This window comes from Cajanus cajan, chromosome 11, assembly GCF_000230855.2.
Source record: "Cajanus cajan strain Asha chromosome 11, NIPB_CcT2T_4, whole genome shotgun sequence".
Classification (NCBI taxonomy): Eukaryota; Viridiplantae; Streptophyta; class Magnoliopsida; order Fabales; family Fabaceae; genus Cajanus; species Cajanus cajan.
Window position 1 is genome coordinate 34,228,398 of NC_138527.1, and position 16,585 is coordinate 34,244,982.

At 36.2% G+C, this 16,585-nt stretch overlaps 1 protein-coding gene and 1 pseudogene across 1 annotated transcript; one reads left to right on the top strand and one right to left on the bottom strand.

Annotated features, from left to right (window-relative positions):
• Positions 1–6,043: 6,043 nt before the first annotated feature.
• LOC109817228 (uncharacterized) lies at positions 6,044–9,130 on the bottom strand. The gene has a single exon (XM_020382443.2). The coding sequence runs from the start codon at positions 9,128–9,130 to the stop codon at positions 6,044–6,046; it is 3,087 nt and encodes a 1,028-aa protein (XP_020238032.2).
• A 3,437-nt stretch (positions 9,131–12,567) lies between these two features.
• LOC145953185 (cytochrome P450 89A2-like) lies at positions 12,568–16,334 on the top strand (annotated as a pseudogene).
• Positions 16,335–16,585: the final 251 nt, after the last annotated feature.

The following is a 16,585-nucleotide window of genomic DNA, read 5'->3' on the forward strand; positions in this document are numbered from 1 at the left end:
AATTGCACTTGTGTTGTCACACTTCAGTGGTATGTGATCAATCTTCAAACCAAAGTCTTGAAGTTGATGTTTAAACCAAATTGACTGAGCACAGCAGCTTCCAGCAGCTATATACTCAGCTTCAGCAGTTGAGAGTGCTACACAAGCTTGTTTCTTGCTCTGCCACGATATGAGACATTCTCCAAACGTGTGGCACGTTCCACTTGTACTTTTCCTATCCAATTTACAACCAGCAAAATCGGAGTCAGAGTAACCAGTTAAAGATGGAGAAGTACCTTTAGGATACCACAATCCAACATTGATTGTGCCTTTCAAATACTTCAGTATTTTCTTTACAGCCTTCAGATGTGATTCCTTTGGTTTTGATTGGAATCTAGCACATACACATACACTGTACATGATGTCAGGTCTGCTAGCTGTTAGATACAGAAGAGATCCAATGATCCCTCTATACATTGATTCTTCAACATCTTTTCCTGTAATATCACTATCTAGATAACAATTAGTAGACATAGGAGTATTTGATATCTTACAATTCTCCATATCAAATTTCTTTAACAGTTCTTTGCTATATTTAGTTTGATGTAGAAAAATTCCATTTTCCATTTGTTTGACTTGTAGTCCTAGGAAGAAGCTTAATTTTCCCATCATAGACATATCAAACTCCTTCTGCATATTGGAAACAAATTCTCCACAAAGAGATTGGTTAGTAGATCCAAATATTATATCATCAACATAAATCTGAATCAGCAGAATATCTTTTGATTTTCTCTTTATGAAAAGAGTTTTATCAACATTACCTCTTTGAAAGTCATGAGTTAGTAGAAACTTACTCAGCCTTTCATACCATTTCCTTGGAGCTTGTTTCAGTCCATACAAAGCTTTCTTGAGCTTGTAAACATGCTTAGGTAATTTGCAGTCAACAAAACCAGGTGGTTGATCTACATAAACTTCTTCATCAATTAAACCATTTAAAAATGCACTTTTCACATCCATTTGATATAGTTTGAAATCAAACACACAAGCAAATGCAAGTAAAAGCCTAACAGCTTCTAATCTAGCAACTGGAGCATATGTTTCACCAAAGTCTATACCTTCCTGTTGATTGTATCCTTTGGCTACTAATCTAGCTTTATTTTTAACTATTACACCTTCTTCATTTAGTTTGTTTTTGAAAACCCATTTTGTACCAATGACATTCATATTCTTATTGAAAGGAACTAAAATCCAAACATCATTTCTTTTGAATTGATTCAGTTCATCATGCATGGCCATTATCCAGAATTCATCTTTTAATGCATGTTCCACACATAATGGTTCAATTTGAGAAACAAATGCCATATCATCACTTAGAAGATTAAAAGAGTGTCTAGTAGAAACTCCCTTATTTATATCTCCAAGAATGTTATCCAGAGATAGATCTTTGGGTTTCCTCCATTCTTTGGGTAGTGATGTGTCTTCAGATGGTGTTTTCTGCTATAGTTCCAGTTTTTCTTCTTCTTGTGTAATACTGTCACCTATCTCATCAACATCATTAAGAGATTTTCCTTTTTCAAGGATGTTAGTTTCATCAAAGGTAACATGTATAGATTCTTCAACAGATAAGGTACTTTTGTTAAAGACTCTATATGCTTTGCTAATTGCAGAATATCCAATAAAAACTCCTTCATCAGCCTTAGCATCAAATTTTCCAAGAGTGTCTTTTCCATTATTCAGAACAAAACACTTACAGCCAAACACTTTAAAATGTGAAATGTCAGGCTTTCTTCCTTTGTAAAGCTCATATGGTGTTTTCTTTAAAATAGGTCTAATCAGGATTCTATTTAGAACATAGCATGCAGTGTTTACTACATCAGCCCAAAAGTATTTTGGTAAACCATTTTCATTTAACATGGCTCTTGCTAGCTCTATTAGAGATCTATTTTTCCTCTCTACAACTCCATTTTGTTGAGGAGTTCTAGGGACAGAAAAATTGTGATTAATACCATTTTCTTCACAAAAAGTTTGAAAAGATTCATTTTGAAATTCACCAACATGATCACTTCGCAAAGATTTAATTTTCAAGTCCTTTTCATTCTGAATTCTTTTTGAAATGATTCTAAAGGCTTTAAAAGCATTGTCTTTATGGGATATAAATGCAACCCATGTGAATCTGGAGTAGTCATCAATGAGAACTAAAGCATAAGTGTTTCCACCTAGACTTTTGGTTCTTGATGGTCCAAAGAGATCCATGTGCAAAAGTTCCAGCGGTCTAGAGGTTGACATAACTTTCTTTGATTTAAAAGAAGCTCTAGTCTGCTTTCCCTTTTGACATGCATCACAAAGTCCTTGTTTAGAGAACTTGATCTTTGGAAGACCACTAACAAGATCTTTAGATGCAAGTCTATTTAACTGATCTGCATTTATATGTGCAATGCGTCTATGCCATAACCATGTTACATTATCATGTGATGTGAGACAAGAATTGGATGATGAATGCTCTAAGTCTAAGATGTATATGTTATTGACTCTTTTTCCTATAAGCAGGACTTCATTTGATTCCTTATCACAAACCATACAGCATTGATTATTAAAAGAGATATTGTAATTTTTGTCACAAAGCTGGCTAATACTAAGCAGGTTATATTTGAGACCTTCTACATACAGGACATTTTCAATGAGAGTATTGGAATTGTTACCAACACTGCCTGAGCCTAGTATTCTGCCTTTGTTGTTATCTCCATATGTTACAGATCCTCCTTCTTTTTCCTGTAATGAGATAAATTTGCTTTTATCTCCTGTCATGTGTCTTGAGCAGCCGCTGTCTAAGTACCACATTGATTGCTTTGCTCTCAAGCACACCTGCAACACAAGTTATTCAATTTGATTTTGGTACCCAATGGATCTTGGGTCCTGGAGAATCAGTGTGTACATAATCTAATTTCTTAATCCATTTATATTTTCCACTAGGAATGCCAAATTTCCTTATCATGCATCTGTAGTAGTTATGACCAGATTTCATACAATAGTTACATGAGTGGGAATTAATGGATTTCATAACATTAACATTCTGTTTTTCTTTATCCTTTGCTTTTAATGCAGCATACAATGTTTCACAGTTCTCACATGGTGACTTTAGTTTAGAGATATCTGAAAGTAGTTTCCTGTTATCATTCTCTAAATCAGAAATTTTATCTCTCATGTGTGTCATTTTCTTTTTGTAAACATTATTTGATTTTTCTAATTTCTTTGCTTCAGCATACAGTTCAGCAAATGCATTTTGCAATTCATCATACGAGTCAATAGATGAGTCAGAATCATATACCTCATAATCTGAATTATGTTTGGTCATGAGACAGAGATTTGCTTCCTGATCCTCATCACTATTACTTGAAGTTGTTGAGGCATTATCTTCCCATGCTATGTATGCTTTCTTTTTCTTTGATCTGAACTTTTGTTTCGTCTCCTCATTCTTTTTCAGGCTTGGACAGTCAGCTCTCATGTGTCCAGCTTTTCCACATTCAAAACATTTGAACTTTGGAGATGAGTTTTCATTCTTCTTGAAGGATTTCTTCTGACTGGAGAATCTCTTATTGTTGTTCTTCCTTCTCATGAATTTTCTGAAATTCTTCACCATTAGATTTAATTCTTCTTGTTCAGAACTTTCATTGCTGCTATCCTCTTCATCACTTGAGGATTCTTTTACCTTTAAGGCCAGACCTTTTGCCTTTTTATCTTTTTGTTCTTCATCAGCAATCCTTGACAGATCCATCTCATATTCTCTTAGCTTTCCAAATAACTCAGCACTTGTCATCTGAGCTAAGTTCTTTGACTCTGTAATTGCTGTGACAGTTGGTTGCCATCTTCTGTTTAGTGACTTCAGGATTTTGACATTTACTTCTTCTTCCACGAAGTCTTTCCCTAATCCTTTTAGGTGATTTATTATGTGAATGAACCTCTTTTGCATATCCATGACAGTTTCACCTTGATTCATTCTGAAGGTTTCATATTCCTGAATGAGTGTGTTCTTTCTAGCTCTTCTCACTTCTGGAGTTCCTTCATGTGTTACTTGGATTAAATCCCAAGCTTCCTTTGCTGTAGAACAAGCTGAAATTCTAAAAAATTCATCAGAATTTAGTGCAGAATGTATGATATTTAAAGCTTTTGCATCATTCTCTGCTCTTCTAATTTCACTTTGATCCCAGCTATCATATGGTTTCTCAATTTCTTTTCCTCCCTCTATCTTAGTGGGTATTTTGTAATCTGTGATTACAGCCTGCTAAATATTTCTATGAACAGATTCCATGAAGATTTTCATTCTAACTTTCCAAAAGGGATAGTTATCTCCACAAAACAATGGGGGTCTGTTTATAGAAGCACCTTCAGCAAACGGTAATTGATTACCAGCCATCTAACCTTTCTAAAGATCTAGTCTTGAATGTTTTACAAGATACAGCTCTGGTACCAATTGTTGGTCCCTACGGTTAGAATCTAGAAGGGGGGGTTGAATAGATTCTATGTTATTTTTCCTTTTCTTGTTTGCTTTCTAAATCTTTACCAAACAAATCTTGATTTAAAACAAACCTTTAAAAATAAAAGGTAATTCAGAGTTATATATGCACAGCTTATCCAACAAGATTTGAATAACAAGATATGTAAAGATTGAATTTATCAATTACCAAGAATCTTTAAAGTTCAGTTTCTGCAGATAATGTTTTTCTTCATACAACATTAATCAAGAAACTTATACAGAATGTAAAGAGTGTAAGAGTTAAGAAAATCATGCACCAAGATATATACTGGTTCAGCCATCCAAAGGCCTACATCCAGTTTCAGATTTAGATACACCTCTAAATCCAGTCAAATCCACTATTGATATTCTTTACAAGCACCCTGCACAAGCAATATCCAATCAATGAATTTAACAAGCAAATCTTGACACCCACAAGATTAACAAACCATTTCTTGACTCCACAAGAAACATATAACCCAAGAATATTGATCCCACAATATCCTACTTGAGAAAAACCTATCTCAAGATTTCTCTTTACACAACTCTTCCAGAGATTCTCTAATCTCAAGAGTTAAAACCATCCAAACAATAAAAGATCAGAAACGAGTACACCTGTTCGTGTAGATATGATCTTCAACAACGTAAACCAGTTTAGAATGAATTTTCTATATGAACTTCATCTTCTTGAATTGATCTTGCACACTTCTTTTTCCAAAAGTTGATTTTCAGCAGATATGTACTTTCTTTCTTTTTCAGAAAATCTTTTTCTCTTTTGCAGTAATGTGTAAAAAATCTCTCTAGTTCGTGTAAGTATCTCTCTTCTTTCGTGTGTGAAAATTCTCTTTTTTTCTTCTTAAAAAAAACTTCAGTTTTAATCTTATTTAAAGACAATTTTCATGTGCAAGGAAACAGTTATTTCAGTTATATTCATAACAGAGATAATCTATTACCTGTGATGATAATCTATTACCACGAGTTAGAATAACTGAACTAATTGTTTCAGCTCCTGTTTTAATCTATTACCTAACATGGTAATCGATTAACACGATGCCAAAATAACACAAAACTCACATTTGGAACAGAGGTAATCGATTACTTTAAAGAGGTAATCGATTAACACGATCCTTTTTCCTCTTGAAATCATCAGAATCAGTTTGGTAATCTATTACCACATATGGTAATCGATTATTCCAGTATCAATCAGTTTTTCAACATGAGTCAGGTAATCTATTACCAGTTCAGGTAATCTATTCCTTAACTCAGAAAATTTCTGATGTTTTCAAGTTTTCATTTAAAGTCTCAAACACTCAGTAAATTAATACTTCATGTTCTCAACAATGAATGAAATAAGAAAAATGGGTATTATGATATTTTCACCTTCATGTTAATTACTAATTTTTAACACATAACAAACAAACACATACAAGCCTAATCTTTTAAACAATCAATACATTATCCTTATGACATAGGCTTAAAATAAAAAGCAACATGAGCAAAACATCAAAACTAAAACTTCTAGGGAACATCTTCCAGATGTAGATTCTTCAATCTTCAACATAGTCTCCCAGAGAGGCGTTGCAATTCCTTCAGATTTCTTGGGCTTCTCATGTTCAGCACGGCCTGGCATTTGTCTCGGTTCGCTTCTATGCCTCTTGCTGATAGCATAAAGCCTAAGAATTTGCCCCCCTTGACCCCAAAAGTACACTTCTCGGGGTTTAGCCTCATGTTGTGCTTGCGGAGTTCGCCGAAGATTTCGGCTAGGTCCGTGATGTGCTCGGTGAGAGAATTGGACTTGACCACCATATCGTCCACGTAGATCTCGATGTTTCTACCGATTTGTCCCTCGAATACTTTATCCATTAACCTCTGATAGGTCGCCCCGGCGTTCTTCAATCCAAAAGGCATGACTCGGTAACAGAAGTTGGCGTTTTCAGTGATGAATGCCGTCTTCTCCTCGTCGGAAGGGTGCATCCTTATCTGATTGTAGCCGGAATAGGCGTCGAGGAAGCTGAAGATAGAGTGCCCGGACGCTCCGTCGACAAGCCGGTCGATGCAAGGGAGTGGATAGGCGTCTTTTGGGCATGCTTTGTTGAGGTCGGTGTAATCGGTACACATTCTCCATTTTCCATTCGACTTTTTTACCAAAACTATGTTAGCTAGCCAAGTCGTGTACCTGACTTCCCTTATGAACTTAGCCTCTAACAACTTCTTCACCTCGGTGTCCGCAGCTTTTCGCTTTTCCTCCCCCATCTTTCTTTTCTTTTGCGCGACGGGTCGCGCGTCTCGGCAAACGGCTAACCGATGGCATAGGAACTTGGGGTCTATCCCCGGCATATCTGATGCCCTCCATGCAAATAGGTCTCGGTTATCCTTCACAACGCACTTGACTCGTCTTGAATCGGCTTCGCTCAACTGGGATCCCATATTTGTGCTTTGTTCGGGTGTTTTTCCTAGTTGAAAAGGTCTGAGGTCCTCGGTTGGCTCGATTCGTTCTTCTTCGCCTAATCGAGGATCGAGTTCGATGTCTTCCGCCGTCTGATGCCCTATTACATTCACACCTTTCGTCCTTGGGGAGTCGGACATTGGCCGTACCTTGAGACTGGAGAGATAACATTCTCGTGCCGTTTTCTGATCAGCATGTACGGTTATCACTTGTCCATCTCTCGACGGAAACTTCATGCACAAGTGGGGGGTCGAGACAATCGCCCCGAGGGCGTTAATGGAGGGCCGACCTAGTAGGATGTTATACGACGTGTTTGCGTGCACCACGATGTACCGGATCTTGATCTCTTGAGAAGACTTCTGATCGAACCCGAATCGGGTATACAGGTCGATACACCCTCTCGTCATCACCCTTTCGCCTGAGAAGCCTACCAGTGGCTCTTGGTACGACTCTAGGCTCTCCTCAGGAATTCCGAGCTGTACAAAGGTATTCCAGTACAATATGTCGGCCGAGCTCCCCTGATCAACCAAAGTTTTCTTTACTATGCAGTTGTGTACTTCGACGGAAATCACCATGGGGTCGTCCTGAACAGGATCAACCCCCCGGAAATCTCGGTCGGAGAAGGTTATGGGTGGCATCCTGGGCACTCTTGGCTGGTTCACACTATTTACCGACCGCATTGCCCGGAGGTGTCTTTTCCTCGCCGAAGAGGTAGATCCTCCCCCGGCGAAGCCCCCGGCTATTGTATTTATTATCTTTCTCGGTCGGTCATCGTCTTCTCGAGAATGTCTTGATTGGTCTCTCCTTTCATTTGACCGAGATCGGCGGCGTCGGTCTCTTAGTGGGGGTGCTTCACGTGAGTGGTGGCGGTTACTCCCCCTCGACTGGTGGTCCTGGGGGGTAATGAAGCTTGATAGGTGGCCCTGTTTGATGAGGTCCTCGAGTTTGTCTTTTAATGCCGAGCATTCTTCGGTCGAGTGTCCTCTGTTTCGGTGGAATCGGCAGGCTTTCGCCTTATCGGCTCTCGGGGGAGTGTTTGCCCTTTTCGGCATCGCAAGGATTTCGGAAGCGAGGGCCTGCTCCATCACCTTGACCCTGCTCGTATTCAGAGGGGTGTAGACGGTGTAACGTGGTCCTCTTGGTGGCCGAGTGGTCGGGACCTCAGCATTCGCCTTTTTCGGGGGCTCTCGGCCTGGCTCTTTTCGGCCGTAACCCTCTTCGGCCCTGGCCTGGTTCCGGGTCTCCGCCAGTTCCTCCATTTGCATATACTTCTCAGCTCTTCGTCGGAGGTCGTTCATATCAACGGGTGGTTTTTTGCACAAACTGTTCACGAATGGTCCCGGCCTGAGAGCCGTGCTCAGCCGATCCAACGCCACGGCAGGATTAAGATCACCAATCTCCATTGCAATTTTGTTGAATCGGTCCATGAAGCTTCTTAGGCTTTCTTTCTTTTCCTGACAAACCCCGGCTAAGGCTAATGAGGTCGTCCTATACGGCTTACTTGTTGCAAACTGCAAGGTGAACTGGGATGACAACTCACCAAACGAGTCAATGGAGGCACTCGGCAGTCTCGTGAACCAGCTCAAAGCTCTTCCTTTTAGTGATGTGGGGAATATTCGGCACAAAGCCGAGTCGTCCTGAGTGGACAGGGTTGCCTGGGTCAGGAAAACGTTTAAATGTTCCTCGGGGTCGGATGACCCGTCGTACTTCTCGATCGGCATGCTTTTCCAATGGTCTAACAGAGTTGCCTCCATTATTCTTCGGGAAAAGGGGTGCCTTAGGGAGTGAGTGGCGGTATCGGCCTTGTTGGCTATCAATGAGCTGACGGGAGTTCGGGTCACATTGTCAGTCGGGGCGTGATATGCCGACTCCTCTTGGAGAGTAGGGGTTGACGGCACATTTGTTTGGTTAAGACCTCGGAGCTCGACATTTTGTCGTCGCAGTTCGGCCAACTCCCTGGCGTCGGCCTCTCTCTGCCTTCGGATAGCGGCCATTTCTTCTCGTAAAGCACGTAAGTCATCTTGGAGGTCAGGTTGGTCTCGGTTGGTGTTCGGTCGGACCTCTTGTATAACAGGTTCAGGTTCAGTTTGAGGCATTCCATACGGGTAGCGTTCTTGGTTGGTCATGACGGGGTTGCTATCGGGATTAGGAACCGGTTGAGTTGCTGTTGATTGTCCTTTGCGGGTTACTACCATGTCTTGGTCTCAGTCGCAGAGTTCGAAAGGGGCTGAAAACCTCTTCTCGGCCCCACGGTGGGCGCCAAATGTTCCTGTGTTAGGATACACACTTCAATTATCCTTGTTGTAGCAGGTCTGATCCTGGGTCTCGGTCTTCTCGTCCTATCCGGGTAGTCCGAAATGAGGGGGGTGCCTGCAAAGACACTCCAACGCTCAAGTAAGTGCTCGGCGTAATAAATGTGGTAGTTCAGAATTAAATGCATACCTTGTTGAGGTCCTATTTATAGTGGTTCTTATTGGGCTGCAATTAGGGACTGGGCCCCGGAAAATTAGGGGTTTAATCCTGTGCATTATATTAATTAATCTCTCCGTAACCATCTAGATGATGTCGACAGACTCGGCCGACTCCGCCGACCCGCTTTACCCATGTAGGGTTGGTCGGCGGGTTCGGGTATTCGGCGTAATCAACGATCTCGGGAATTCGGACGTTTCGGCTACTATACGGTCAACGATCTCGGGTATTCGGCCGTTTCGGCTACCATACGGTATAGGTAATATTTGGAATGAGCAGAATACAAGATTCTAGAAGGAGGGCGACTGCATTGGAGTAATTGAAACCAACTTACGACTTATATGTGTAGAAGGAGGGCGACTGCATTGGAAGAATTGAAACCAACTTATGACTTAATGTGTGGTCGTCGCTGAAACTATTAATGACCTCACGAATATTTTATCTATGATCAATGGCTAGCATGCATGTTCCTCTCAATACATGTAAAATGGTTGGAGAAATCAAATTTGAGATAAGTGTTAAAAATTTTATTTTTAATAATTAATATGTACTACATATATTATTTGTAGAATTTATATTAGCTATTTATATTTAATTGGAGTCAATAAAAGTGATATGATTTTAGTGAACTTTTAGACTGTTAATAAAAAAAAATTAATATAAGTCTAAATAAGTGAAAACTAGATTTGACCCGTTAGGCGTTAATAAAAATCTTAATAAATTTAAAATCGTAAAGATGATGATGGTCCCCAATATGCCAAATTAGAAATTAAAAAAATTATTTAAATTAATTCTTATATATTAAATACAATTTTTTTGTGATAGTATTTTTAATTTTTTTTAGGTAAGAGAGTTTTTAAGAGTTTTTTAATTACTTATAAAATTTAATTTTTATTTATTATAATTATTTATAAATTAAATTTTTATATTTTAAAATAAATTATTGATAAATAAAAACAATCTTATGTTAAAATATAAATTACTTATCATAAATCTAAAATATAATTTGTATTTAAAAATATCTATTTATACAAAATTTTACTATAATTTATATATTTAAATATAATATTTATTTATACATATAATTTATTTTAAATTTTTGTTATATATAATAAATATTTAAAATATACATTGTATAAGTTAAAATACTAATTTATATAAAGAGTCACGGATAACATTATGATTAATATTTTCTTTTAAAATAATATTAAATTCAAATAAAAAGAATACATTGTTAAAAATAGGAGATTTAATTTTTTTTATTTAAAAAATCTCTCTCTCAAGAAACCTTATTCGATATAATTATTTAAATTTAATATATAGAATGATTTAGTTTCTTTTATAATAATTTGATCTTTAAGATGATTTTTTTTAGAGTTTAAGATGATATATTAAATATGTATAAAATAAAAAAATATTTTCTCTTATATTATCTTTTATCCACATAAATAAAATAAAGATAAATGTTATCATAATTACTAACACACTTTGATTAATTAGTTAAATTTTATTAAAAATTACAAAATTTTATGAAATCCTCCAGGTCTTTCTTAATGTCTCTTTCATGAGTTTTGATTTTCAATAAAGAGTTTTTATAAAAAAAAATTAAACAAATAAATCCTATAACGGATTTAATTACTATAATTAATAGAATGAAATTCGTTAAGTGAAAATTGAGACGCATGTTATTTAATAATCTTAAAAAAAAAATATTAAAAGTGTTACGAAAATACAATATAAAATACAATAAAATAAATAAAGGGAGCATCATTTGATTGAAACTTGCTTGACTTGATTTACAGAGGAACCATCATTTGTTGACGATTAAGGTTTCTTATCACTGATTTTGGGTTTCTGGTGGTCTTGTTCAGGGTCCCAGTATCAAATATTTTTGTTTGGTTTAAATGAATATAAAAATTTACGTAATTAAATTGTATAAAAAAATATTATAAAAACAAATTAATAAATAACAATTAATAATTGATAGGTGATATTTTTATTTCTCAAAAAATATCTACTTCTAATTTAAAAAAATAAATAAATCGATGATGTTAAATATTATAAAAAAAAGTGATAGATATTATTTAAAAAGTTTTTCCTATAAAAATGCTGAATTGTATATTCAATAAATCATTTTTTTTCCAAATATTTAACACAATTGTACTACTTATAAATTTAATAATATACCGATTTATCGACATACTTTCAGCAATACTTTATTTAAATATACTTTAATTCATTCAGAGGCATGCGCTTAATATTTATATTTAAAAAGAATTGTTAAAGAAATGGTAGATGAATATCATAATTATGAGTGACCTTTTGAATAGGTTATTGTCAATTTTTATATATTTAATTTTCTTCTCTTAGTAAGTGATTTTCCATCTTTTGATTAATATTACAAACTTTCATAACTGATCTAGATCCTTTATTTAACTATAAGGATGTAATCACCCACAACCACAAAGAAATTGGAACTACTCTTTGATACACACAAGATGTTATTTCTTTTAACTTTTATTATTTTATTTATTTTTAAATAAATATATAGAGTCACAAAATTCCTCTAATTAATAATAATAGTAATTAGTGAAAATAAAATGAATCATAAAGACCAAAAATCATAGATATAAAAAGTTTCACCTATTTTTTAATATGTGAAAATCAAACCTAATATCAAGAAATTTATAACACTCACATATTATATTCAACCAATTAAACTAAGTACTCTAGATTGAGATTCGATATTTATGTTTCTTAACTAAATATTGAAATTTGATCAATAACTTAAATATGAAATGAAAATTAAAAATATACACTTTATTAAGTCAAAGGTAAAAAAAAAGGAGATTAGACAATTATTTTAGTGGTTTAGTGGCCTTAGTTTCTTGCCACTATGTTAACGGACCAAACAAAGGGTTATGGCATGTAGGAAGTTTTTATTTTTTAATAATTAAAGGCGGTTAAATTAGAAACTATTAAACATCAAGTGAGATATAAATAACGGTGACAAAACATGGTAACGGTATATTTCACATAACATAACTTATAAAATATATACATAAATTCTCAAAACGAGCTTAACTTGCAAGTTAGTTAAAAGAGAAAAATAGAGTAAAGAAATAGATATCTTAGAAAGAAAAAAGAAGATAGAATTGAAGAAATGGCATTGTGGTTCTATATTCTTGCAACCATTTGTCTATGTATATCTTTTCAAGCACTTCTCAAAGTAAATCGCAACAAAAGGTTACCACCAAGCCCTCCTACCATACCCATCATAGGTAACATATTTTGGCTCCTTAAGTCATCAAAAATTTTTGCTGATCTTGAACCCGTTCTTCGCTCTCTACGTTCAAAGTACGGTAACATTGTTACCATCCACATTGGATCTACCCCTTCAATTTTCATAACATGTCATGAAGCTGCTCATAGAACACTTGTTAAAAATGGCACTGTATTTGTTGGTCGTCCTTTGGCTCTTAAAATTGTAACGACCCACTCTAGGCCGTCACATCAATAACCAACCAAAATAAAATAATATAAAATAAAGAAAATAGAGCAAAAGTCAGCTACGCTAGAGTGTAAATATACAATAACATATAAATTGTTTCCAAAATATATAATATAATCTTCTATAGCAGAGTCATCATCCTTAGTAAAGTTATACAGTAATCCAAAAAGATAATATAATTACAATGTCATGAAAACATCAAAATAAGACACCCTAGGTGCTGGTCAAACTCTAAACCTAGCCACTTCTCAAAGCAGCTATCCAAAAGACTCCTTGTTATCCCAAAGCCTCATACCTGATCTGCTCCCCCACATAGTGAGATCATCACAGTCCACATCATGGAAATATAAGGGTTAGCACATATAAAACCAATCATAGTACATCATAATAAAATATCATTAAACAAATATTTATCCACAGTATTTATCCAGACCAACAAGTCATTTTCAAGCTAAATATAGACCAACCCAAAATATAATGTATACACGTCCATGCCAATGTATACATATTTTATGATAATAAAATAATCCATAACCAATGTATACAATCCATACCATATGTATACATATTCCATATCCAAAACAAAGTCACACCACTGTATAATCCATGATGTAACCAACACATCCAAACCAAATGTTGGCCTCAACACCATCCAAACCAAGTGTTGATACGGTGAAACATGTCAGCAACCCATGTCCCACGCCTAACCTCTCATGGAAAATATACAGTTGGATTACGTCGTCACGTAACCCTGGTGGGGCCACCTCATCCATCGGTATGACTCGGCCTAGACCCATACCGGTAGCAAATAGAATACTTAGAGGAGTACTTCAAAATTCACCTAACATCTGAAGTGGTTTATCATATAATCTTTGGAAAAGTTCCACATTGGAATCCTCACCATGGGATTCCCAAATTCCATATTTTTCCAAAGATTATATCCTGATCTCACCAAGAGATCTAATCCATACCATAACCTTACTCCTTTAAGTCCTATTTACTTTTCCAAACCACATACACATAGCATATTCCATAATTAAACATAACCATAACCATGCCAATTTGTCAATATAATAATAATATAAATAATTAAATATCCAAAACAACCATCAATTGATCCAAATTATATTATGTGAAATGAAAATCTCCACATAAAATAGCATATTAAAATTATACTATTCCTATCATGCTCATACGCACTAGATTAATTTTATAAGCACTACCCTTACTTGGATAAACCTAAACTGAAACTCGGGCAGAACCTTCTCCTCTTTCTTGCTTAAACAAGAACCGAAACTCGGGCAGAATCTCCACCTCTCTCCTTAAACAAGGATCGAAACTCGGGCAGAATCTCCACCTCTCTCCTTAAACAAGGATCGAAACTCGGACAGAATCTCCACCTCTCCCTCCTTTTTTTTCTCCCCTGGCAGAACCTCCTCTACTGGATTCCTCTTTCTCTCTCCACTTTTCTTTTCTCCTCCCCTCTTTTTCTTTCTCTCTCTCTCCTCTTTCTCTCTCTAGGATTCTCTTCTCTCTAGTTATATTTTTTTTCACCCCCCTGCCTCCTATTTATAGGCAATCAGAGTCACCCGGAACGGCCCGTATTGAATTCAGAACGGCCCGTTTTGAATCTTTCAAATGTACGCAAATTTTTAAACTGGAACGGCCCGTTCCAAAATCGGAACGGCACGTTCCCAAAAAGCAGAACGACCCGTTCTAAAATCAGAACGGCCCGTTCCGAGACTCATCCAGAACGGCCCGTTCTCCTTCCGGAACGGCCCGTTCTCCCTCTAGAATGGCCCGTTCCAAAGTCAGAACGGCCCGTTCTGGACCCGTTCCCAACTTAAAATTTAGTGTCTTTTTATTGCTTGGAACAGCCCGTTCCAAGTTACCCATTTATCCCTCAAACTTTAATAAAATTTGCGAAAATGCCATTAATAGAAATTACAAAAATACCCCCTTTAGAAAAATGAATATTACAAAAATCACCCAAGTTTTCTTCCCTAACCAATACACTGTTACTACTTCTCCATATGGCTCCAATTGGCGAATGTTGCGCCAAAACTTAATGCAAATAATTCAACCTTCTAAGTTAAAGTTATATTCCCATTGTCGTAAGTGAACATTTGATGTATTAAAGAAACATATTTTAGATGAAATTGAGTCGGGCAATAAGGAGATTACAATTAATGGTTATTTCAATTACACATTGTATGCTTTATTTTCATATATATGTTTTGGAGAGAAATTTGATGAGAAAACCATTAGGGATATTCAAAGGGTACAACACGGTTTTGTTCACAATTTCATTATAGGTTCAACGTGCTGAATTTCGTGCCGCTCTTGTCTAAGATTGTGTTTAGAAGACTGTGGAGAGAGATCTTGGAAATTCGTGAAAATCAGGTGAATGTGTTACTCCCTATCATAAAAGCACGCCACGAGAAAATGAAAAGCAAGGTTGGTATGGAAGATGAAAATGAAGAGGAGTTCAAGGCTTATGTGGATACCCTTTTTGATATGAAGCTTCCAAGCAATGGAAGAAAGCTAACGGATGAAGAGTTGGTGAGTGTGTGTGCTGAGTTTATGTTAGGTGGCACGGACACAACAGTTACCACTTGGGAATGGACCATGGCGAATTTGGTGAAGTACCAACGCCATACAAGAGAAACTGTTTGAGGAAATTAAGGAAGTTGTCAAACCGGATGAAGACATTGAGGAGGAACATTTGAAGAGGATGCCTTATTTAAAGGCTGTGGTGTTAGAGACTTTAAGGAGACACCCTCCGGGGCATTTTATATTGCCTAGGGAAGTTACACAGGACACTGTTATGGATGGTTATCATATACCAAAAAATGCAATTGTGAATTTTCTTGTAGCAAAATTTGGGTGGGATCCAAATGTGTGTGGGAAGATCCTATGGAGTTTAAGCCTGAGAGGTTTTTGAGGCATGATAAAGGTGATGCTAAGTTTGATCTGAAAGGGACTATAGATATTAAAATGATGCCTTTTGGTGCAGGAAGGAGAGTTTGTCCTGCAATTAGTATGGCAACTCTTCACCTTGAGTATTTTGTGGCCAATTTGGTGAGGGATTTTAAGTGGACACTTGAAGAGGGGTGTGAGGTTGACATGAGTGAGAAGCAGGTCTTCTCTATTGTGATGAAGAATCCTTTGAGGCCATGTGTGTCTCCAAGAATTAATCACTTGAAGACAAGTATATAGAAGCTTTCTAATTTTGCATTAGGGGTGCTAGGATTCCACAATCCCTATAGAAAAAGAAAAGAAAAATATTCTTTTTTGTAATTTTGATGGATCAATTGTAAAACCCTTTTATACTATTCATAATGTAAACTTGTAGAAGCGAATAATAATATCTATATGAAAGCTGTCATAAACATAAGAATAAAGTTAGAGTAGAAGGAATTGCATAGGCATTATTTATAGAAATATACAAGAAGTTCATCCTTAATTATTCTTTTTCTTTATTAAAGGATTTATCAGATTTTCTTTGTTACTTGTTCTTCCACTTTATTATTCCTTTTCAAGCTTCTTACTTAATACATCTACTAATAGAGGTAATAATATATGAAGGGGTTTTGTTGACCAGACAATATATTGATACATGACAAATAGAGGTTCCCATCCCAAGTGACTGCATAATCTTAACTTGCAG

What these genes read in the sequence shown, in the direction of transcription:
- LOC109817228 (XM_020382443.2), bottom strand. Translation starts at nt 9,130, where the DNA reads ATGGTAGTAACCCGCAAAGGACAATCAACAGCAACTCAACCGGTTCCT.